Consider the following 23419-nt stretch of genomic DNA (forward strand, 5'->3'; position numbering starts at 1 on the left):
CTTCCTTTTTTTACTCAATAAAAAGAATGTGTTTAAGGAAAAAAAAAATTCACACGTGGTATCCCCATACTCGTGGGGAGTAGAAAAATGTGTTTTGAGGTGTAATTCTAAGTATGCCTATGTTGTATGTTGGAAATATCTTATTAATTGACAATTTGGTGTAAAAAATACATTTTTATTTTCATTCCTGCAATTTTCCAAAAACCTATGCCAAAAAAGGACATTTTCAAGAATCACTATGACTTTCTGAAAATACCTAGGGATGTTTGTTTTCCAAAATGTGATAATTTTGTGGGTGTTTCTCCTGTCCTGGCACTTCAAGGACTCTATAATAGGTAGTTAGGAAATTAGATGTATATTTTATGCTCCTTGAAAACCCAGAGGTGCTCCTTGGATTTTGTGCAGCTCGATGCGTCTATGCTATGCAGAAGTCTCATACATGTGGTATCCCGCTACCCTAGAGGAGTAGCAGAATGTGTTTTGGGATATAATTGTGAGAAATACATTTTAAACGACAACTTTCTGAAAAAAAAAATATATTTATTTTTCTTCATTTTCCAAAAAAGTGACAAAAAAGACAACTTCAAAAACTCACATTACTCTTACTAAATACGTTGTACTGTCTACTTTCCAAAAAGGGGTCATTTGTGGGTATGTGTACTGTCCTTCCATTTTGGGGCCTTGGGAAATGAGATACATCCCATGTGGTCACTGAAAGTAAGGAGGAAAATATACCAAGTGGGGAGTGGGGATGCCAACACCAACAAAATTTAACCCTTTATCCTCCCCCACTTTTTTGAATAATGTGACTAAATCGTTAGAGAAGTCATGCAGTGGTACTTAAAAGACTGCAAAGTGTTAGAGATTTCAAAAGACTGCTAAGGTTTGGCACATGCTGGTATCCAGACAGATGGTGGATTTCTTTGGTGTTGGTGGGAATTTTTGCATACAGTATCGATATGTTCTAGCCTTATTGCTGCAGCTTACAACAGGTAGCATGGTGTAGTCATTACATTAAACATTAAACATATCAACAGGTAAGTTAACCTAGTTTGGGTTAAATTGTAATTGCAAGGTATGGTAATCGGTATCAACCAATCAGCCTTTTTCTTCTCCTGGTTGAACTTCAACAGATTACGTTCTAAATGGTAGTCTTTAGTACTGCCCGGTGGTGTTGTTAGGCGGTGGCTTTTGGGGCTATAGCCCTGAATCTGGGGCCCATAGCCCCGAGTCTCTCAGAGGTGGCCGTGGCCTCTCTGCAGCTGGGACACATGTGGGGCGGGCAGGCAGCATCGGAGAGCCAGATGGGCGAGAGAGCAGAGAGATTACATCATCTCTCACCGCCCTCTCTCTGGTGAACCTGATGTAAAGGGGGGGCGGCTCTCTGAGGACCCTGATGTAAGGGGGAGGCTCTCTGGGGATCCTGATGTAAGGGGGCTCTCTGGGAACCCTGATGCAACTGGGGGGCTCTTTGGGATCCCCGATGCAAGGGGGGCTCTCTGGGGACTCTGAGTTAAGAAAGGGCTCTCTGGGAACCCTGATGCAACTGAAGGGCTCTTTGGGATCCCCGATGCAAGGGGGGCTCTCTGGAAACCCTGATGTAAAGAATGGGCTCTCTAGGGACCCTGATGTAAAGAAGGGGATCTCTGGGCACTCTGATGTAAGGAGGGCTCTCTGAGGACCCTAATATAAGTGGGGGGCTCTTTGGGGGACCCTGATACAAGGCGGAGGCTCTCTGGGGTACGTGATGTAAGAGGGGGCTTTCTTTGGACCCTAAAGCAAGGGGGAGGCCCTCTGGGGACCCTGATGTAAGGAGGAGGCTCTCTGTGGACCCTGATGTAAGTGGGGGGCTCTCTGGGGACCCTGATGTAAGATGGGGCTCCCTGGGTGGATGTGTTTAGTTTATTTATTATTTATACTACATCCGTTGTAGTATAGATAGTAGTAGATAGTATAGATCCTCCATTTGATTTTAGTAAGCTCTCAATTTAGACTCTGTCAGGATGTCTCTGTCATTGATCACTTCTGATCAGTTAAATATCTGTGTGTGTCAGGAGAATGGATGGTATTTCAGATCAATTAAGTGATCATTTTAAATAGATAATTTACAGTTAAAAATGAAAGATTGTATTTTCGATTGCTAATGTCAGCAGACCATACAAAATATGGTACAAAACCACATGGGTCGTATTTTAAATTTTTTAATCTATGAATAATTACTTGTTTGTGATCACTTGTACTTACATCAATCACAAATTGCTATGTGTATGGCCACTTTAAGCATAGAGTGAACTCTGCCTTTAACACATGACTCTCTCAAGGTGTGCCACAAGAACAGTCCAATCAACACTTCATCTTAATTTATAATTATATTAGTATATTAGAGCTGCTAATGTATTATCTTTTCCATCAATTTCCGATTAGTTTCAGCTGGGTAATGTCAAAGGATCTTCAGGTCCAGGAAATGGGTGAAGAGAACATGTAGAATGCCAACTGCTGAAAGGCCAATCATAAACCAGAGAATGCCAGCATTAAGATACATCGGAGCCAATCTGGAAAAACAAATAAATATAATAAACATATTCAGTTAAAATAAATAGACCTAGCAAAGATGGCTATTCTGGAAACTTAAGTGAATTACAATGGTAATTAATTCTAACTTGTATGAAGGATGTACATTCTGTGGGGTGCTTTTTCATGACCAGAAATCTTTTATGCCCAGATTCACAACTCAAATCTAATGCCGCGTACACACGACTGGACTTTCCGGCAGAAAAGGTCTGACGGAATTATTACCTAAATAATATTTTATATTTTAAAGCACATTTAAAGTTTATAATAAAAAAATACATGGAACTGTAAACACTTTTTTACTTTTTAAAATTTGTATTCATTTATTATGTTTTGTCAATTATGTAATTGTATCTGCCAGTTCCAGTATTAACCCTTTCGCTGCTAGTGCCATTTTTGCACACGTTTAAATTATTTTTTTAGTCTTGAGACTTAGATAAACCACCACACATTACATATTTTCTGAAAGCAGACCCCCTGGAGAATAAATTAGTTTTAGTTCCAATGTTTTATGTCACACATTATTTGCACAACAGTTTATCAATCACAATTATTCAGTTAGAAAAAAAAACCACTACATTTCATTTTAGGGCACCTAAAATGATATATTATCCAATTTATGGTAAAATATAAAACATGAGGTTGTGCTAAGTAAATAGATGCACATGTCAAGCTTTAAAATTGTGCACCCCTAAAAAGACAACAGAATTCGGTACCCTAAATTTTCCATAGGCAACTGTTTAAAAGCTCCTACAGGTCATTTCTTTAGAGCTAACCATGAATAATGACCCTAAAATTAAAATTCTCACTTTAGCTTGTGCAGCGATACGTAATGTGCGTAGTGCAAGTAATGTTTTTGTACACAGATCCTCATGATGGGTGTATTTACAGTACATTCATGTGTGTGTGTGTATGTGGGGGCAGGTTAAGCTGAACATTTTTGGGGGGCATGAGTGCTTGGTTGTAACTTTAATTGTTGACCCTTTTTTCACCAAAACATTATTTATATCACATAAGTGACAAAGGAATCCTATAGGATATAATTTCTTTGTGACAAATTCTCTTTAATGAGACATCAAAGGGTATTTAGACTCCTGATGTCTCATCTGCCCTCCATTGAAGCTAATAGAGTGCAGATTGCACTCTATTAGCTTCTTCCATGGCCACAGCAGCCAGGGGAAAGCAGCACCTGAAACCAGAAGTGACATTATACGTGTAGCTTCCAGGTTGCATACAGCTAGGGGAGATGAACAAATGGCCATTCACTGGTCTTTCTCCCCTCCATCCGTTGACACCCACCAATGCGGAGGCCAGGAAGAATGGTGAGGGTCACACTTCTGGGGATCAGAAAGTAAGTAAGTAGGAGTCGGATGTTTGTAACCCCGGGACCACCTGTAATATGTAAACATTCACAATGCCTGCAACAGCTAATCTGCCTGGCTTCACAATAAAAATGGTAAAATGGTGTCACTAAATGTGAGCATGACTAGAATTATGAAAGACCTGGCAAACCCTGGGATAGAGCCAAAAACACACATATTGAGCGCCATGGCAAATGATGGTCATAAACAGGTTGTGCCCACCAGTGGCTTAATGGATTAAAGAGGAATGATTAAACAGAACCTAAGCTTAGTTGCTGTATACATTGCATGCCTATGCCACAATCCTTGTACCCACAAAATATTCCTAATTATTGTGCCAAAATGACAGTCTCACAGACCCACACAAACCTCAGGACAAAGGTTTATTTTTTAAAATTGAAATTTTTAATTATATTTGCTTTTGTGTACCCAAAGGATATCACTTTTTCTGACTGAGCCTACCTTAAATTGCTGGCACCGAGCACGTGTAAATATGCAGCCTCTTGGCGGCCTTGGCACCAAGAGGCTGCATATTTGCATACAATAGCACCAACAGCTGCTTGCGATCGAGGCTTTTCTGATCATGTGACCGCCAATCACAGACACATGGCCATAAGCTCCACCCCTCCTCCCGGCATGGCAAACCCCTTAAAGGGTCAGTGACAGCTGGCCCCAAGGGGTTAAAGAAGAACTTTATTAAAACCAGCTTAAAATCTTAAAATCTTAAAGCTTAAAATCAGATTAAAATCTGTCCATTATACAGATTGCTCCTAATTTTTTTTTAAAGCGGTTCTCCACCCTAAAGTGGAAGTTCCGCTCATCTGATCCCTCCCCCCCTCCGGTGCCACAATCGGCACCTTTCAGGGGGGAGGGGGGTGCAGTTACCTGGACAGACCGCTGCAGACCGCCGTAGATGCCCCCCCCCATTGTGTTCTGGGAAACACACAGTTCCCAGCACACAGCGGGGACCAGCAGAGACGCGCAGCGCGACTCGCGCATGCACAGTAGGGAACTGGGCAGTGAAGCCGCAACGCTTCACTTCCCGATTCCCTGACAGAGGATGGCGGCGGGGGCAGCAGAGAGACGAGCAATCGCTCGTCATCTGCCGCCAACATCGCTGGACCCTGGGACAGGTAAGTGTCAATTTATTAAAATTCAGCAGCTGCAATTATTGTAGCTGCTGGCTTTTAATATTTTTTTTTAAGGTGCAGAACCGCTTTAACAATATGACACCAGGGCAAGATTAGAGGAAGGCCTATTTTGGTAACCCAGTTAGGAGCCATCTGTCATTAATCTGAAGGCACTAACTATAGCTGATGGTTTGGCGATACCTATTGCCTGGTATTGATAACATAATTGGGCTTTGCAAGTTCCTTTATATACTGACCTGGTACAATCTAAAGCTTAGTACACACTATCAGTTTTTTTTTCATGCAACGCAGTGGGCTGAACAACAAAAAAAAAAACTGAAGAGCTCAGTACAGCTCACTACAGGAGATCCTGTACTAGCAATCCAGGATTATAGTGATCCCCCTGCTAAGCTATTGTTTCCTGACAGGGGGGAAGGCCCCCCACCAGAACACACTGATCAGCGCTTGCAGCCAATGACTGAGAACACTGATCATATGCCAAATCAGCAGACCTTTTTTGGTCATGCTCCTTTGACAGAAGGCGGGTGTTCGTTTGGCTTCTGTCGAACCAGCTGCCGCACACACGGGCCGTATGTTGGCCGATTTCTATTGAACCAGCCAATACTGCCCGATATTTGGCACGTGTGTACGGGTCTTAAGAAATTGCAATACATGTAAACAAAATATTTCAATATCTAACCCTATAGATGTATGCAATAAAACAGAACGGGTATGCTGTGTATGCGTGCGTCACTTATGATATGCTGGCTTCTTTCAACAATTGCTTCAACATACAAAGTGGTCATATTCCCTGTTTGTACTTTACAAGAAAGAAAGCAGTTACAAATAAAGAAAATAATAAGTGTCCAGTTAAAATAGTCTGACTGGGCAGTGATGTATAACAACCTGCTGATTTAGTTGGCGGTCAAGAACCATCCACTCCAGCTTTTCTGCTTAATGGAAAAAAGCTACATTATTTAGCTAGGAAGCTCTGTGTGTTTCACAAGTGCTGCTGTTTCTGAATTGGCTCCTCCGCATCTAGACAGCTTTGGTAGTTGCTGGATGAATAGGAGTGACTCGTGCAGATCAGCAGCATGTATATGGATGCCACCCCAGCCAATTACAGGCATAGGGGTCCCTATGCATGCTGGGAAGGGTATTTATATTTGGTAAAGCACAGGAAATGGTCTTTTTTCTGGAGAGGAGAGTCTAGCTAAGGAGGGGGTGCTGTTTCCTTCTCAGCACCTGCTGCCATGCGGCCTTGGGTGGGAGGTCTGAGAGCTGAAATGCTGACCAGAGTTTTCTGAAGAGCTGAATGAGGGGTAGGAAGGAGGCTACCATTTGGTCCAGAAACCTTGTAAGTACGGACTCTAAAGGTCTTAAGGCCTTCTTCTTTGGTTACCCCCTCTATGCTAAGAACATCAGCAGGTTCAGCAGGAAGAGGATATTGATTAGTGTCTTGAAGAGCAACTGGCCATTATTCCTGTAAATTACTTGCTCAAGAGTGTACAGTGTATCATGCAGTAATTCCACAGTTCAGCTAAAGAAGCTGTCCTCCTTGTGATTAGTTGAATTTGGAGTATCCCACTATATTCCCCTCCCTATCCAAGTTCTACAATAAAATACCAAAAACAACCAAAAGACTAGACTGATCATTAAAGAAACGAGCGGAAGAGTGAACTTGGCTATGGAAGGAAATATGGGGTAGCGTTACAATTAGGGATGGCCGGCGCCCGGCGGTCGTTTCACGGCGAATTTTGGCTGTTCGCAGTCCGCCCAATCGGCGGACTATTGCCGCCGTTCGCCCGGCGGACTTCCGTGTTTACTGTGTCAAAGAACTTTGACCTATGATGACACATCCATCATGGGGTACAGGACAGCCAATTGAGACATTACAGCACATGGACACTTGGACATTCCCCCTAACTTATAAATAGACCCGATCCGGCAGCCATTTTACATTCTTTCGTATGTCACTATAGGGAGAGGTTGCTGTGTGGAGCAGGGAGAGACTGCAGTGACCCAAATCGCTAGCTATTTGGTCCACAAAAGTTCTTTTCAGGACTGGTATAGGTGTTAGGTGTAGTTCAGGATATAGGTTTGAGGCACTGCTGATTTTTGCAGCAGCCTGTCTTTTGTCAGTGTAGAGAGAGGGACAGGACGCTGTGTGCTGCAGGGACAGTCAGTTTAATCATAAGCTGTTACTATTAGGTCCACAAAAGTGCTATTCACGTTATTGTTCCAGCAGCCTCTGTTTTGTCAGTTTAAATAGGGACAGGCAGGAAGCTCTGTGTGAGGCAGTGAGGGACAGTCAGTTTAATCAGTAGCTGTTACTATTAGGTCCACAAAGGTTCTTTTCAGGACTGGTATGGTAATAGGCTTGTACACGTATAATATTCTTTCTTCCAAATATAGAAAGAATATTATACTTGACTGCTGTCCTTCTGCTGCAGTAGTCCTTGATCAGTATAGGGACTGAGGTACAGTCTGCTAATCATTCACAACCTACTAGTTCCACAAAGGTCCTTATAAGGACTGGTAAGGTCTAGGGTACTACAGTACATAGGGTTGAGTGAGGTACAGTCTGCTATTCCTTAAGGACTGGTATAGGTCCACAATACATAGGGTTGAGGTGCACTACTGCTGCCCTTCTGCTGCAGTAGTCCTTTATCAGTATAGGGACTGAGGTACAGTCTGCTAATCATTCACAACCTACTAGTTCCACAAAGGTCCTTATAAGGACTGGTAAGGTCTAGGGTACTTCAGTACATAGGGTTGAGTGAGGTACAGTCTGCCATTCCTTAAAGCGGGAGTCCACCGGGACTCCGCGTTTTTTTTTTTTTTTTTTAAAAGCCAGCAGCTACAAATACTGCAGCTGCTGACTTTTAAATAGTGACACTTACCTGTCCAGCGCGCCCGCGATGTCGGCACCCGAAGCCGATCGCTCGCTCGGCTGCCGGGTCCCGCCGCCATCTTGGGTATGGGAATCAGGAAATGGAGCCTTTCGGCTTCATTTCCCGGTTCCCTACTGCGCATGCGCGAGCCGCGCGGCGCAATCCGGACGGTCCCCGCTGCCTCTGGGAGCTGTGTGTTTCCCAGCAGGCAGCGGGGCACTTGCTGAAGGGGGCGGGTGCTTGCGGAACGGAGGCGTAACCTACGCTCGTTCCACAGAGCGCTAGCCCGGAAGTGGGTGCAGTTACCTGGATTATCCGATGAGCGGAGGTCCATTTTAGGGTGGACCTCCGCTTTAAGGACTGGTATAGGTCCACAATACATAGCGTTGAGGTGCACTACTGCTGACTGCTGCCCTTCTGCTGCAGTAGTCCTTTATCAGTATAAGGACTGAGGTACAGTCTGCTAATCATTCACAACCTACTAGTTCCACAAAGGTCCTTATAAGGACTGGTAAGGTCTAGGGTACTACAGTACATAGGGTTGAGTGAGGTACAGTCTGCTATTCCTTAAGGACTGGTATAGGTCCACAATACATAGGGTTGAGGTGCACTACTGCTAACTGCTGCCCTTCTGCTGCAGTAGTCCTTTATCAGTATAGGGACTGAGGTACAGTCTGCTAATCATTCACAACCTACTAGTTCCACAAAGGTCCTTATAAGGACTGGTAAGGTCTAGGGTACTACAGTACATAGGGTTGAGTGAGGTACAGTCTGCTATTCCTTAAGGACTGGTATAGGTCCACAATTTATATAGGGTTGAGGTGCACTACTGCTGACTGCTGCCCTTCTGCTGCAGTAGTCCTTTATCAGTATAGGGACTGAGGTACAGTCTGCTAATCATTCACAACCTACTAGTTCCACAAAAGTCCTTATAAGGACTGGTAAGGTCTAGGGTACTTCAGTACATAGGGTTGAGTGAGGTACAGTCTGCTAATCCTTAAGGACTGGTATATCACGGTGCTGGTGTCAGTGCTTTATGTCACGCTGCTGATGTCAGTGCTCTCTTTCACTGTGCTGCTGTCAGATCACTCTATCACGGTGCAGGTGTCAGTGCTCTATATCATGGTGCTGGTGATAATCTCCTGCACCCTCTTCTTTGCCTACCCTGACCTTCCCTCGCCTCCATTGTCTCAAGAGTCCTGAATTGTCAGAATTTCACGTATAATAAAAGAATGCTTGTAGTTGTCGATCCCAGATTCACCTCATACATGTGTTATGTCATTGGCCATGTGGTGGGACTATGTTTGCACAGCTAGTAATTATTTTGTGGCTGCAAATATGACCTGTAGGTTTGTAAAGTTCGCCTCCCATTGAAGTCAATGGGGCCCGCCGCGAACGTTACGGTTCGCGAACTATCGGCCGCCTTCGCGGTCTGCGTTCGCGAAATGTCCCGTCGGAAGTTCGTCCATCACTAGTTACAATTACTTTCATACAATATTGCTTTTTCTGTCTCATTACTCTCAGTGTACCCTTATCCCACTGCTACACACCCTTTAAAACTAGCAAACTTTTTCATTAAAACATAAATTCTTTGTTTGCATATACTGTAATACATGCTCAAGCTGCCTATAGGGGTTCTATAGCTGTCTAGTGTGTACTTGTAGTATTTAACCACTTGCCGACTGCTGCACGCCGATATATGTCGGCACAATGGTGGACAAATGGGTGAACCTGTACATCCCCTTTAATTGGTGGGGTCACCGTGCATGTGCAGCCGCATACAGCGTGGCCACGCCTGCGGGACCTGCAGACTCGATGTCTGCCGGTCTCCTGGCTATCGTATCACGGAGCCGCAGAACGGGGAAGTTCCTATATAAACAAGGCATTTCCCTGTTCTGCCTTGTGACATGACAGAGATCACTGCTCCCTGTCATTGGTAGCAGTGATCACTGTCATAGGAGTTGCAGCCCACCCCACCAGTTAGAATCACTCCCTAGGACACACTTAACCCCTTGATCACCCCCTAGTGTTTAACCCCCTTCCCTGCCAGTGTCATTTACACAGGAATCAGTGCATTTTTAAAGCACTGATCGCTGTATAAATGACAATAGTCCCCAAATAGTGTCAAAAGTGTCCGATGTGTCCGCCATAATGTCGCAGTCACGATAAAAACCACCGTTCACCACCATTACTAATAAAAAAAAAATTATAATAAAAATGGCATAAAACTATCCCCTATTTTGTAGATGCTATAACTTTTGCTCAAATCAATCAATATATGCTTATTGCGATTTTTTTAAAATCAAAAATATGTAGAAGAATACACATAGGCCTAAACTGAGGAAAAAATTAGTTTTTTTATATATTTTTCAGGGATATTTATTATAGCAAAAAGTAAAAAATATAGTTTTTTTCAAAATTGTCGCTCTTTTTTGTTTATAGTGCAAAAAATAAAAAAAGCAGAGGTAAAAAAACAAAAACAAAAGAAAGCTCTATTTGTGGGAAAAAAAGGACGTAATGTTTGTTTGGGTGCAACGTCGCATGACCGCGCAATTGTCAGTTAAAGTGACGCAGTACTGAATCGCAAAAAGTGCTCCGGTCAGGAAGGGGGTAAAATCTTCCAGGGCTGAAGCGTTTAAACCATCGGGTTAGTATTACAGCCAGACAGCTAGAACGTTAGAAGGTCAGTAATTGCATCCTATGTGTTCATCTCATGAAAGGTTTATTGTAAGGAAATTCATGAATCCAAGCATTATTTAAAAAAAACAAATATGCACTTCTCATGAATGGGTTAATTTGCTTTGTCTTACCTAACGGCCTTTTGTTAAGCAGGAGACAACAATACACTAACCTATTTACAGTACACCTTGACATTTTCCACATTTTGTCATGTTACAACCAAAGATGTAAATGTATTTTATTGGGATTTTATGTGATAGACCAACAAAAAGTGGCACATAATTGTGTTGTGGAAGGAAAATTAATATGTGAAAACTGGCAAGCATTTGTATTCAGCCCCCCTGAGTCAATACTTTGTAGAGTCATCTTTTGCTGCAATTACAGCTGCAAGTCTTTCTCTATTGTTCACTGACTGACACCGCTCCATTAATCTTGACCGTAGGTTATTACTCCACCTTCAGGAGAGGACTAGGCAGAACATGTTATACATGTGAAAAAACAGAACTTTACAGTTCCACCCAGGGGGCGGTCTCTCTAGTAATAACCCCTCATCCTGCTTCCTGCAGCTCAGTTTTTTCTGCCTAGTGAAGGAGATGGACCTAGGCTCCCTGCGGGACCATCAGTCCTGGGATTTTTTTTGCTGAATTTTGCCTTTTGCGCAAGATGTTAAGATCCTGTGATCTGCTATCAACAGCCGGCTGGGTAATCTAGATGCCCAGCCTGGCCATCGAGCATGTGCAGACCCTAGCTACGCGCTGGGTCGGCCACGACATGCCCCTCAGGCTCCAGAGGTGGCCGGTGAGCGCAACGGTCCGGGGCACACATATGACTGGACTACCGATGTCCTTGTCACAGTGTGCCATGGCCAGCAGCCACCCCGTACTGCTCGGATAGTGGGTCTGTGATGGGATGTCCCCAGATCGTCCGGATGGTAAGTACAGCTTTCCCTTCCTCGGCGGGATTGAGCAGCTGGCCATTCCCTGGGAGGTCAATTAGGGGGTCCCTCTCCTCCCTCTCTTCTCTCCCTGTCCCTATTTTCCATCCCCCCTGTGCAGGATGCTGCATGATGGGCTGCTGAGCAGTTTGTGTACCTGTAGCCAGGGGTCCCCTGGGGGGCTCTCACCTTAGATGGTTGGAGGCAGCGCTGGGTGTCTGTGTCCCTGGGTTTTTGTGGTCTCCCCGCTGGGTGTCTGGAGGTCTGCATGTACTGATCGCCATAGCGCTGTTCTGCCGCCATTTTCTCTGTCCTTTCACTGTGTACAGTTGTTTGTCAGACATTTTTGGTGTGCCTCAGTGGAAAGCATGGTCAGGGGCCATTTTTCTGTAGCTTGGCAGCCATTTTATCTGTGATTTTGTCCTTTACACAGGGCGGCCGGTGGCCATTTTGTTGTAGCCCAGCGCGTTTTTTATGCTCAGCGCTGGTCCCTGCTGCTCAGAACGGCGCTTTTTTTGCTCAGGAAACCTGGGAGCTGATACTGGACACAGGCACCTGTAACTGAACGGTACAGCACTCGGTCGGGGTGGTGAATCCTGCGATGGGGGCCCCTCAGTCTGCAGCAGCTAGGAAGGTGGGATTGTGCACCTGGCCTAAGTCCCCAAGGGTGGCAGACAGGGTGGGTCAGCATGGCTTCAGAAACTGGTGTTTCTTCCCCAGAACTCCCTGAAACCGGGTCGTCTACAAACACAGGTATTAATGTGCATAATGAAGCCAAGGAAAGATGGAAAAATCTCCAAATGGCATCAAATTACAGATTAGACATTCTTATAATATGTCAAAAAAAGTTAGATTTTATTTCCATCATTTACACTTTGAAAATTACAGAAAACAAAAAAATGGCGTCTGCAAAAGTTTGGGCACCCTGCAGAATTTATAGCATGCACTGCCCCCTTTGCAAATCTGAGACCTGCCAGTGTCATGGATTGTTCTCAATCATCATCTGGGAAGACCAGGTGATGTCAATCTCAAAGGTTTTAAATGGCCAGACTCTTCTGGCCTTGCCCCAACAATCAGCACCATGGGTTCTTCTAAGCAGTTGTCTAGAAAACTGAAACTGAAAATAGTTGACGCTCACAAAGCTGGAGAAGGCTATAAGAAGATAGCAAAGCGTTTTCAGATGTCAATATCCTCTGTTCGGAATGTAATTAAGAAATGGCAGTTATCAGGAACAGTGGAAGTTAAAGCAAGATCTGGAAGACCAAGAAAAATATCAGACAGAACAGCTCGCAGGATTGTGAGAAAAGCAATTCAAAACCCACATTTGACTGCACGATCCCTCCAGAAAGATCTGGCAGACACTGAAGTTGTGGTACACTATTCCACTATAAAGAGATACTTGTACAAATATGGTCTTCATGGAAGAGTCATCAGAAGAAAACCTCTTCTACGTCCTCACCACAAAAATCAGCATTTGAACTTTGCAAATGAACATATAGACAAGCTTGAGGCATTTTGGAAACTAGTTCTGTGGACCGATGAGGTTAAAATAGAACTTTTTGGCCGGAATGAGCAAAGGTACGTTTGAAGAAGAAAGGGCACAGAATTTAATGAAAAGAACCTCTGTCCAACTGTTAAGCATGGGGGTGGATCAATCATGCTTTGGGGTTGTATTGCAGCCAGTGGCACAGGGAACATTTCACGAGTAGAAGGAAAAATGGATTCAATAAAATTTCAGCAAATTTTGGATGGTAACTTGATGCCATCTGTGAAAAAGCTGAAGTTAAAGAGAGGATGGCTTCTACAAATGGATAATGATCCTAAACTCACCTCAAAATCCACGGGGGATTACATCAAGAGGCGTAAACTGAAGGTTTTGCCATGGCCTTCACAATCTCCTGACCTCAACATTATTGAAAATCTATGGATAGACATTAAAAGAGCAGTGCATGACAGACAGCCCAGAAATCTCAAAGAAGTGGAACACTTTTGTAAGGAAGAATGGGCAAAGATACCTCAAACAAGAATTGAAAGACTCTTGGCTGGATACAAAAAGTGTTTACAAGCTGTGATACTTGCCAAAGGGGGCAGTACAAGATATTAACTCTGCAGGGTGTCCAAACTTTTGCAGACGCCATTTTTTTGTTTTCTGTAATTTTGAAAGTGTAAATGATGGAAATAAAATCTAACTTTTTTTGACATATTATAAGAATGTCTAATCTGTAATTTGATGCCATTTGGAGATTTTTCCATCTTTCCTTGGCTTCGTTATGCACATTAATACACATTTTTACCTGGGGTACCCAAACTTTCGATCCCCACTGTATAGATGAGGGTGGTGGCAAGTTTTTGTTATCACGTGTGTGTTTGTATTGGTCCAGCAGTGCACCAACACCTTTGCAGGCCTTGTGCTATCGCTGGGTGTTTGGTGTGCTCCTGTACCTTTAAGGAGGGGTGGGCTCCCCTTCAGTCCACCTGCTCTCATCTATCCATCAGAATGCATGTGCCTCCACTGCCGGGACACTTATATTTTAGTGTTAGGACCACAGATACCAGGGTGCCGTGACGTGGCTCTGTGGCTCACGCATGCGTTTGCAAATGTGTGCAGACTAAACCCCTGTTTTTAACGCATACTGTTAGACAGGTCAATTTGGTTGTCTGCGAGCTGGTGGTAAGTAGGCGTTGGTTTTTTTCCTGGGCATTCCCCAGACATTGTTGTTTCCTGTTTTTTCACATGTATAACATGTTCTGCCTAGTTCTCTCCTGAAGGGGGCAAAATAACCTACGGTCAAGATTAATGGAACTGTGTCAGTCAGTGAACGTCAGAGAAAAAAATACTATTTTTTGAGTATTTCTACCAGTTTTGCACATCTAGGAGGGTGACCTTTTTGCCCATTCTTTGCAAAATAGCTCAAGCTCCCTCAGATTGAATTTGCCACAAATTCTCAATTGGATTCAGGTCTGGAATGTGAGTGAGCCATTCCAACACATGAATATGCTTTGATCTAAAACATTAAATTGTAGCTCTGGCTGTATGTTTAGGGTCGTTGTATTGCTGAAAGGTGAACGGCCGCCCCAGTCTCAAGTTTTTTGCAGACTCTAATGCCGTGTACACATGGTCGGAATTATGGTCGGAAAAAGGTCTGATGGTTTTCCCAACAGAATTACGATGGAATTCCACTCAAGCTGTCTTGCCTACACACAGTCACACCAAATTCCGACCGCCAAGAACGTGGTTATGTACACCACATACGACGGGACTATAAAAGGGAAGTTCAATAGCCAGTGCGCCACCCTTTGGGCTCCTTCTGTTAATCTCATGTTTATCTAGTGTTAGTAGAAGTTTGGTGAGAGACGGTTTGCACTTTTCAGCTTTCATGCTTTTCAGATCGTTGCTGCTCTTCGGTTTGTGCTTGTGGGTTCATATCTGGTTTTCAGTGCATGTAGTCAGTTTGCATTTGTTTGTCAGTGCGTGCTATTTATAGTAGTATCATATTTGATTTCCAGTGCGTTCTTGTCCACTCGTTTCTGATTTTCAGTGCGTTCATTTAGGCTTTTCTGTTTTTCAGTGCTTTCTGTTCAGTTTGTTCTGACCAGCCGACCGTTTTAAAGCCATGTTGTGGGTAAGTGCTAGTTGTAGAGTTCGTGCTGTGCGGGGGCTAGTTGTTGGGCTTCTAGCTTTGACACAAGCCCAGTCCATGAACAGGAGGAGTTCATGGATGAAGAATTGGTTACTCCAGAGTGACCAATTCTCACACATGCCTTTGCTTCGTGAGATCCGGGAAAATAATCCTGATAATTTGAGGAACTATCTCAGGATGACGGACACCATTTTTTACCGTCTGTTGGCTTTGCTGACCCCTTATATCAGCAAGCAGGATACCTGCAGGTAAGTTTTATCCTTTAACATTAGATTATATGTATTTAATGTTTGCTAATATATTGTATTTATTTCATCATTCCCTAATTACCATGATTGCAATATGCTGTGAATGTTCCCTTTATCCTCATGCATGTTGGATTTTTTTAATGCTCCTTTTTTTCCTTCATGCATATTTACCTTCACTAACCTCCCCAGGATGCTCTCCTGGGCCCATATACACCTATAGCCTAGTGACTTAACAATGTATATGGACACCCCCTAAAATGTGTACAAATGTTATTGTTGTCCTTAAATTCATGCATAGTGCCAGAGGCTTTTTTTTATTTTGGTGCCTGAAATCATTTGGAACCCTCCCCCCCAACTGCTAAGTCAGCTGATACCAATCCTCTATCTGCTGACCTTGCCAAACCCATACACACTATACCTACCAATTTTGTGGCCATCTTTATGGATGAATTCACCAAAGCATGTAGTGCAAGGGCCTGCCTGAATACTTTAAAATGATATTGTTTAAAGTTTTGTTCTCCTGTTATCTTTATAGGTAATTGCAGAATCAAAAAATGAGCTTCCATTTTTGTTTTTTTTGTTTTATTATGCCACTTCTTACCTGCCCAGTGGGCTGCCAATAGTGTAATTAAGGAGGGGCTGGCCAAGTAACATACATTACAGGCATACCCCACTTTTAAGTACACAATGGGGTTTATTTACTAAAGCTGAAAAGTGCAAAATCAGGCTCACTACTGCATAGAAACCAATGAGCTTCCATGTTTTATTACAAAAGCTTAATTGAACAAGCTGGGGATAGAAGCTCATTGGATTCTATGCAGAAGTGAGCCTGATTTTGCACTTTTCAGCTTTAGTAAAGAAAACCTCATTGTGTACTTAAAAGTGGGGTATGCCTGTACGTTGTTACTCCATTACTTAGTGGGGAGGGTTACCTGTCCAAAACATACCCCGCCACCTCCCCCTAAAATATTTCCAAGGGACCATCAGAGGGGGGGGGGGGGGGGATCTGATAATTGGGACTTATATTTTTGCATTTAAATATTCTTTACAATAAATGTTTTACTGAGGTTGGCCAAGAATGTTTGTGTCCATTCTGCTTGCAATGTTTATGTGCAAAATTACTAATTAGATTTTTCTTGTTTGACTACACAGTTTCCTTCAACAATTTTCTTAACTGCGATGGGAAGCACATCCACATCGTCCCACCACCCCATTCGGGGTCATACTATTTTAACTATACAGGGTTTCATAGTATCATGTTGATGGCGGTGGTGTCGCTCACAAATACGAGTTTCTGTATGTGGACGTGGGGAGGAATGGCCGGATGTCGGATGGAGGAGTATTTACCCGGACCAAGTTCTACCGATGTTTCGAGAGTGGTGGATTAGTATTGCCACCTCCGGAGGAGAACGTCGAAGGACTGCCATTTGTCTTCATCGCAGATGAGGCATTCGGTGTGGGTGACCATATCATGAGGCCATTCCCCCAGAGGACCCTCACCCCAGAGAAGAGGGTTTTTAATTACCAGCTGGCCAGAGCCAGAAGAGTCGTGGAGAATGCATTTGGGATTCTGGCCAGCCGGTTCCGCCTGTTTCAAACAGCCATAAATATGGCAGAGTACAAACTTAATCACATTGTGTTATCTTGCTGCATCCTGCATAACTTTTTAAAACAAAATAATCCGAATTATGTTGCCTCAGTTGGGCCTGAGACTGGACTTCAGAAAACAATGACGGCCTTGAAAGCGGCCCATCCTGGCTTGCCCCCCCAAAGTGCCGTGAAGTCCGTCAAAATTATTTGGACTATTTTTCGGGTAGGGGGGCCATTGCTTTGCCAGCACATATTGAATACATTTTATATTAAATCAGCTAAAATCTTGTTTTGGATTTACTGCTTGAGTTTCTTTTTGCTGTTCTCCTAGTGCACGTGTAGTGCCAAGTTTTTTTTCCCTTATTAAATAACATCCATTGTCACTGTAAACACCAACTTCAACACAAAAACTGGTATTGATCATTGAAAGAAGAAGCCACACATTGTTGAGTATAAAACCTTTTACTTCGTACACATTCACATGTGCATTGTAAAAAATTTTTTTTTTAAAGTAACAAATTTTGAGTTATCAAAATATTTTTTTTTTTAGGTTACATAAACAGCCATGTTTCAAAACACACATAACTCTGGAACTTACAAAGTTCAACATTGAAAAACTTTTAAGACAAGATCAGACATTATATTGTCCAAAATGTGTGGATCTTGCCTTCAACAGGTCACCCCTGTAAAAGCAAAATTTTGAAGATGCACACAAATTGGGAGTCAAACTGGGGATTTCCATCCTGATCCCCCCTGCATAATGTCAACGTGTGCTATCTCCCATCATGGGGGATCAATGGACATGTTTTGGGGGTACAACCACTTCCTCTCTCCTACTTGAGTTACGAGGAAGGAGTTGCAGCCACAAAACGCGTACATTGATATCCCCTGATTGCAGATAGCACATGTTGACACACTGTGTGTATCTTCAAAATTTGGCTGATAAAATGTTTCCAAAATTTAAAAATTAAAAATAAAATGGTGCCAGTTTTTTGTGAAATCAGATTCTTCCGATGACATCAATCATGTTCTTACGTTTTTGTTCAATCTTCAGAGTTTTTTGTTTTATCAGGTCTAAATCCCGACTACACCACATTATGTCCTGGATTAGCCTTTGGGCACTGTCACTGGTGAAATTATGAGATTGTTCTTCCACAACCTGTACATCACCTAAAAATAAAAATACACACCATGTATTATAAATATGCAGGCATACATCTCTTACCTGAATCTGTGGTGTCAGACACTCACCTGTTGTGGTGTTAATCTCGACCACCTCTCCTTCCTCCACATCCTTAGATTGTGGGGACCTCTGTTCCCCTGCTTCAGGAGGTGGGGGTGGGTCCCTGGTGACCTCATATTTCCTCATTCTTTGCTCCCCTATGAGAATGAAACAAAAGGTATATTAGCCCCCAGATATTTGAGGCAACAAATATGAATGTGAAACATTGCTTGGAAGTGGGGTACAAGTGTCTGTTTGGGCAGAGTTCCAAGCTGAAGACATGATTTATTCCCCTACTAAAGCTGGAATACTTACCTTTTTTGGACAAGTTTCACACCTGAAGACACACCAAGTATCCACTGGAGCACCTATGTGGGACACCCTAAAAAGTTTGTTCTTGTGTCCCACACTAGTGCACTTGAGTCCAGATTTGTAAACAGCTGCTGAGTGCCCTCTCCTTACATTACACTGAATCTAGTTTGCTATTCCTTTGAGGTTCAAACACATCTAGACAACAATGTCCTAAGCTTCTTTGAAAATAAAAATTAGCATGACCAAATGTATTTAATCCTGTATCTGGGAAAAACATCATATTTATTTGGCAAACAAACAATGTTTACTATGACCGATTACTGTGCCCATGAACATGAAAGTAGCCATTATAAAATGTTGAACAGTAAAGAAAAGCACATGTCGCAGCATGCAAGTAAATAATAATGGGAACACACGACAAATACTTACTTTTTCGAAGAACTTTTTTGATTCTTCTGTATTTATCCCGCTCCCTTAATTTTAGGTCTCACCAGAGTTTCCACAATTGATCCTTGGCTCATCGTACCCCAAAATTTCTGTGCAGACTCTTCACAACTTTATTCATGATCTTGGCCTTTCTCAGATTTGGGTTTGGGTACGGACCATACTTCCCGTCATAGTTGTTCTTCCTCAAGATGTCGACCATCTCCGCCATCTCTACAAAGGACATATTTGAGGCCTTAAATCTCCTCCTGGATTGTGACGTTTCTGGCTCCGGGCTTTCCTCCTCCTCTTCGTTACTGCTATTATGCACCTGCAGTGTATCTGCCATGTTCCTCTCCCACTGCAATAACAGAGACGGGGCGGGGAATATTCTAGAAAGAACATCAGGGGTGGGCGACGCAGGCGGAGTTTCACGCATGCGCAGTGTATATAAAGCTAACATGCGTGTATTGTCCCTACATTCTGTGTGCGGAGGAAGGCAGAATGGAAGCAACGAACATTATAATGAAGGTAAAGATTTTAACGTGGGACATGAGCGGCCTATACTGAATCAAGATTGAGGCCTATATTGGGAAAAGATTAGCCTGAGATGAATGTTTTTGTCTTTTGTTTGGTCTTGTAGATGTAGCACTGCCCCCCGAAGGAGCTGCTGGTTTTATTGGGCTTACCGTTACCTTCTTGACCTCGTCTCCGTCTAGGGTTTCCCGTGGTAGATGGCCCAAAGAAATGTAGAAACTGACACACTCCTCCTCATTACTGCTATTATGCACCTGCAGTGTATCTGCCATGTTCCTCTCCCACTGCGACAAAAGAGACGGGGCGGGGAATATTCTAGAAAGAACGTCAGGGGCGGGCGACGCCGGCGGAGTTTCACACATGCGCAGTGTATATGAAGCTAACATGCGTGTGTCCTGTGTGCGGAGGAAGGAGGAACGGAAGCGACAAACGTTATACAGGCATACCCCACTTTTAAGTACACAATGGGGTTTATTTACTAAAGCCGAAAAGTGCAAAATCAGGCTCACTTCTGCAAAGAATCCAATGAGCTTCTATCCCCAGCTTGTTCAATTAAGCTTTTGTAATAAAACATGGAAGCTCATTGGTTTCTATGCAGAAGTGAGCCTGATTTTGCACGTTTAAGCTTTAGTAAATAAACCCCATTGTGTACTTAAAAGTGGGGTATGCCTGTAATGAAGGTAAAGATTTTAACTTGGGACATGAGCAGCCTATACTGAATCAAGATTGAGGCCAATATTGGGAAAAGATTAGCCTGAGATGAGTGTTTTTGTCTTTTGTTTGGTCTTGCAGATGTAGCACTGACCCCCGAAGGAGCTGCTGGTTTTATTGGGCTTACCGTTACCTTTTTGACCTCGTCTCCGTCTAGGGTTTCCCATGGTAGATGTCCCAAAGAAATATAGAAACTGACACACTGAATCTTCTTTTGGGTTATTTATTTGAAAATAGAAACAGATTCTATCAGTTTAGGGTAGAGGGTTAGGAGGAAAGTTCAGGTACTTTTGGACTGCAGCAATAGAAAGACTCTTATAGAAGAAATCCAGAGAAAAACCATCTCACAGCTGGATTCCCACAACCCCAGGATAGACCCCTTATCACTAGGCCTAGCAGCCAGTAGGGTGTTAAGTAGAGCAAAGTCTCTGCCACAGACTTGGATGTAGAACACTTGAGAAGAGTCTCTGCCACAGACTTGGATGTAGAACACTTGAGAAATGTCTCTGCCACAGACTTTAATGTAAATGAGGGGCATAGACAAATTTAAAGAGCTATCATACGGTACCAGTATCCCTCAGCCGGTCCGGCGATACCGTATGAGTGTAGATCCATGAAGTGTCCTTCAACTGAGCCTCCAGGCTCCTTCAGAGAAACCAGCCTTCTCCTGAAGTGTCCTCCAGTTGCTGGGCCTCACCTTAGATGAGACGGACCACCCTTGAATCGTTAGGCCCCAATATCCATTCAGGCCTGTCCCTGCAGTTGCTTTGCCTCGGGCTATCCAACCCCGAGAATTGGAATTGCATGGATCCGCACCCCAGGTCAGGAGGGCCATGAGGGCTGGTCAGGAGGACCAGGACCAAACAGACAGAAAATATCTTCTGGACCGGAACCCCAAAACACGTGATGTCAGTACCACAAATTCCACTTCCCAGAATGCACAGCAGGAGAACACTCCCACTAGGCTGATTCCGAGAGAAAGAATGGCATTTAATACACCCAGCTAAACTGCGTTGTCATACCTGCCGGCGGTGACAGTGACACCTGCAGCCAAGAAGAACTCAGTGCAATCCAGCTAGACTGGTACTGAAACCATAATTTAGCAAAATTAGCCCTAAAACCCAACTGTGGTTTCAGGAATATTAATTTTCAAAAACATATAGCGTATGCTCGTCAGGACCCAGCGCTACACAGAGAAAATGTATCCATTTAAAGATCAAGAATTCAGGGCTAATTCCTTGATAAATATCAAGATATGAAAAATTTATGGGAGGTGAAAAACCCGTTATATCACAATAAAGTAGCTAGGAAGGCATCACTGGAGAAACTGCTTGAATTTGTAAAGACTCAAGCCCCCAATGCAGACATGAGGGCTCTGGAAACTAAAATTGGTAGCTTGAGAAGCACCTATAGGAAGGAGTATCAGAAGGTCCAGAGGTCCCTGAGGTCAGGAGCAGCAGCAGAGGATGTGTATGTACCCAGTCTGTGGTGCTACAAAAGGATGCATTTTCTGGATGACCAGATGGAAGCCAGGGAATTGCTTTTGACTCTTCCAGCCCCCCTTCCCTCAACCCCAGCTGAGACTTCCAAAGACCAACCTGGACCTTCCATCCAGGAAGAAATTGAGGAGCACAGATGGAGCCAGGTATAGTATTTTTATACATATTTTTTATGGGAAAATGATTGATAACAAATGAATGATTTAACAAAAAGTGTTTGTCATATCAGTAGACAGTAGGGACCAAAAAAGATTGTGACAAGAATGAAAAATGCTGGGCTCAGACAACAGTAATGAGCTGAAAATTGTGTGTGATTGATGAACCAAAAACTAAAACTATGTCCCTTCTTCATACACAGGACGACCTCAGCCAGGACGAGGCTTTGGAATGTGGCACACAGGAGGAGGCGGAGGTAAGTGTCAGCCAGAAGGTGGTGGGGGCCCATTAACACCCAATCCCAGGTACCTCCCCTCCGCCTTCCACCCAAAAGGCCCAAGAAGGGGAGTAAAATGGAAGAGGCAGCACTGGCCCCCCTTGATGCTGTAGAGGCCTATGGCATTTACATGGTCTACAGGGGACCTCGTGCCCCATACCCCCTGACCCCTGCCATGCATACCACTTTGCGTGCATGGAGGGCAGGACTGGTGGTAGAAAAATACAGACAAAATGAAGTCTCACCAAACGCTACAATCTGTCTGAATCCTAATATACGCCACTTCTGCAAAATGCTAAAGCCATATGCATGGACCAAATACGGTGTCAAACTTATATCACAGATAACTTCAAATAACACATTAATCCCCTTATCCCAACTGCCACAGACATATAATCTACCAAATTACTATGTATTTCGTTACCTGCAATTATCTCATGCCTTTACCGCACAATTTTGATCCTTCTGCAAGGTGATCCAGTCTGGGTTAGAAAAGAAACTTCGCATCAGGTGCGCCGAAAAACCAACCTCCCATCTTTATGACCATGGCCATTTGATATTTGTGTTTCTCCTACCCATGGATAAACTCATAAACTCTGGTCTGGCTGGCAAAGGGATATTCCAACTCTGGACAACAATGACTGGGATGATGTGTGGGATTTAGCTTTAACTTTAGTTCCCTGGTTTCACTAAGAGACAGACTTGTGCAATTTAAAATAGTGCATACTTTATACCATATAAACTTGATAAAATGAAACCCGAACACTCCACAGAATGCTGGAGGTGCAGCACCTCCCCGGGAGACTTTACGCATATGTTCTAAACCTGCCATAAAATTCAGCGGTATTGGGCTGAGGTGCTAGATATGATGATTATTACTCTGGTTGCCTTGGTTACAATACCGATGAAGATGGAAGTGTGCCTTTTGGGCCTGGTAGAGACAATAGTGCCAACTGTTGCGAAAATAACTGATCAGGTTGTTGCTCTTTTCTATGCACTGAAAAAGACCTACGGTACCTTCCTGGGCTCAATGGAAACATCTCATAAATGTGAGCCTTTCCCCCATACAAAGACACATATATAAATAAAGGCTGCCCCCTGAAATATGATAAAATTTGGCTTACATGGCTTGCTGAACCAACTACGGCTTGAAGGCCGAGACAAGAAGATTACAAATAAGGTATAAATATAAGCATATTCATATAAACATACTCAAATATGCCTAAATATGCAA

At 43.4% G+C, this 23419-nt stretch overlaps 1 protein-coding gene across 1 annotated transcript in view; it reads right to left on the minus strand.

Moving 5' to 3' along the window:
* Positions 1-519: 519 nt before the first annotated feature.
* LTC4S (leukotriene C4 synthase) overlaps positions 520-23419 on the minus strand; it is a 236324-nt gene continuing 213424 nt past the window's right edge. The window contains exon 6 of the mRNA XM_077474284.1: positions 520-2552. Coding sequence (XP_077330410.1) covers positions 2441-2552 — 112 coding nt within the window. The 3' untranslated portion in view covers positions 520-2440. The remainder of the gene's footprint in view (positions 2553-23419) is intronic.

This window comes from Lithobates pipiens, unplaced genomic scaffold (assembly GCF_037356315.1).
Source record: "Lithobates pipiens isolate NorthernLeopardFrog02 unplaced genomic scaffold, aLitPip1_a1.2 Scaffold_8, whole genome shotgun sequence".
In the NCBI taxonomy this organism is placed as follows: Eukaryota; Metazoa; Chordata; class Amphibia; order Anura; family Ranidae; genus Lithobates; species Lithobates pipiens.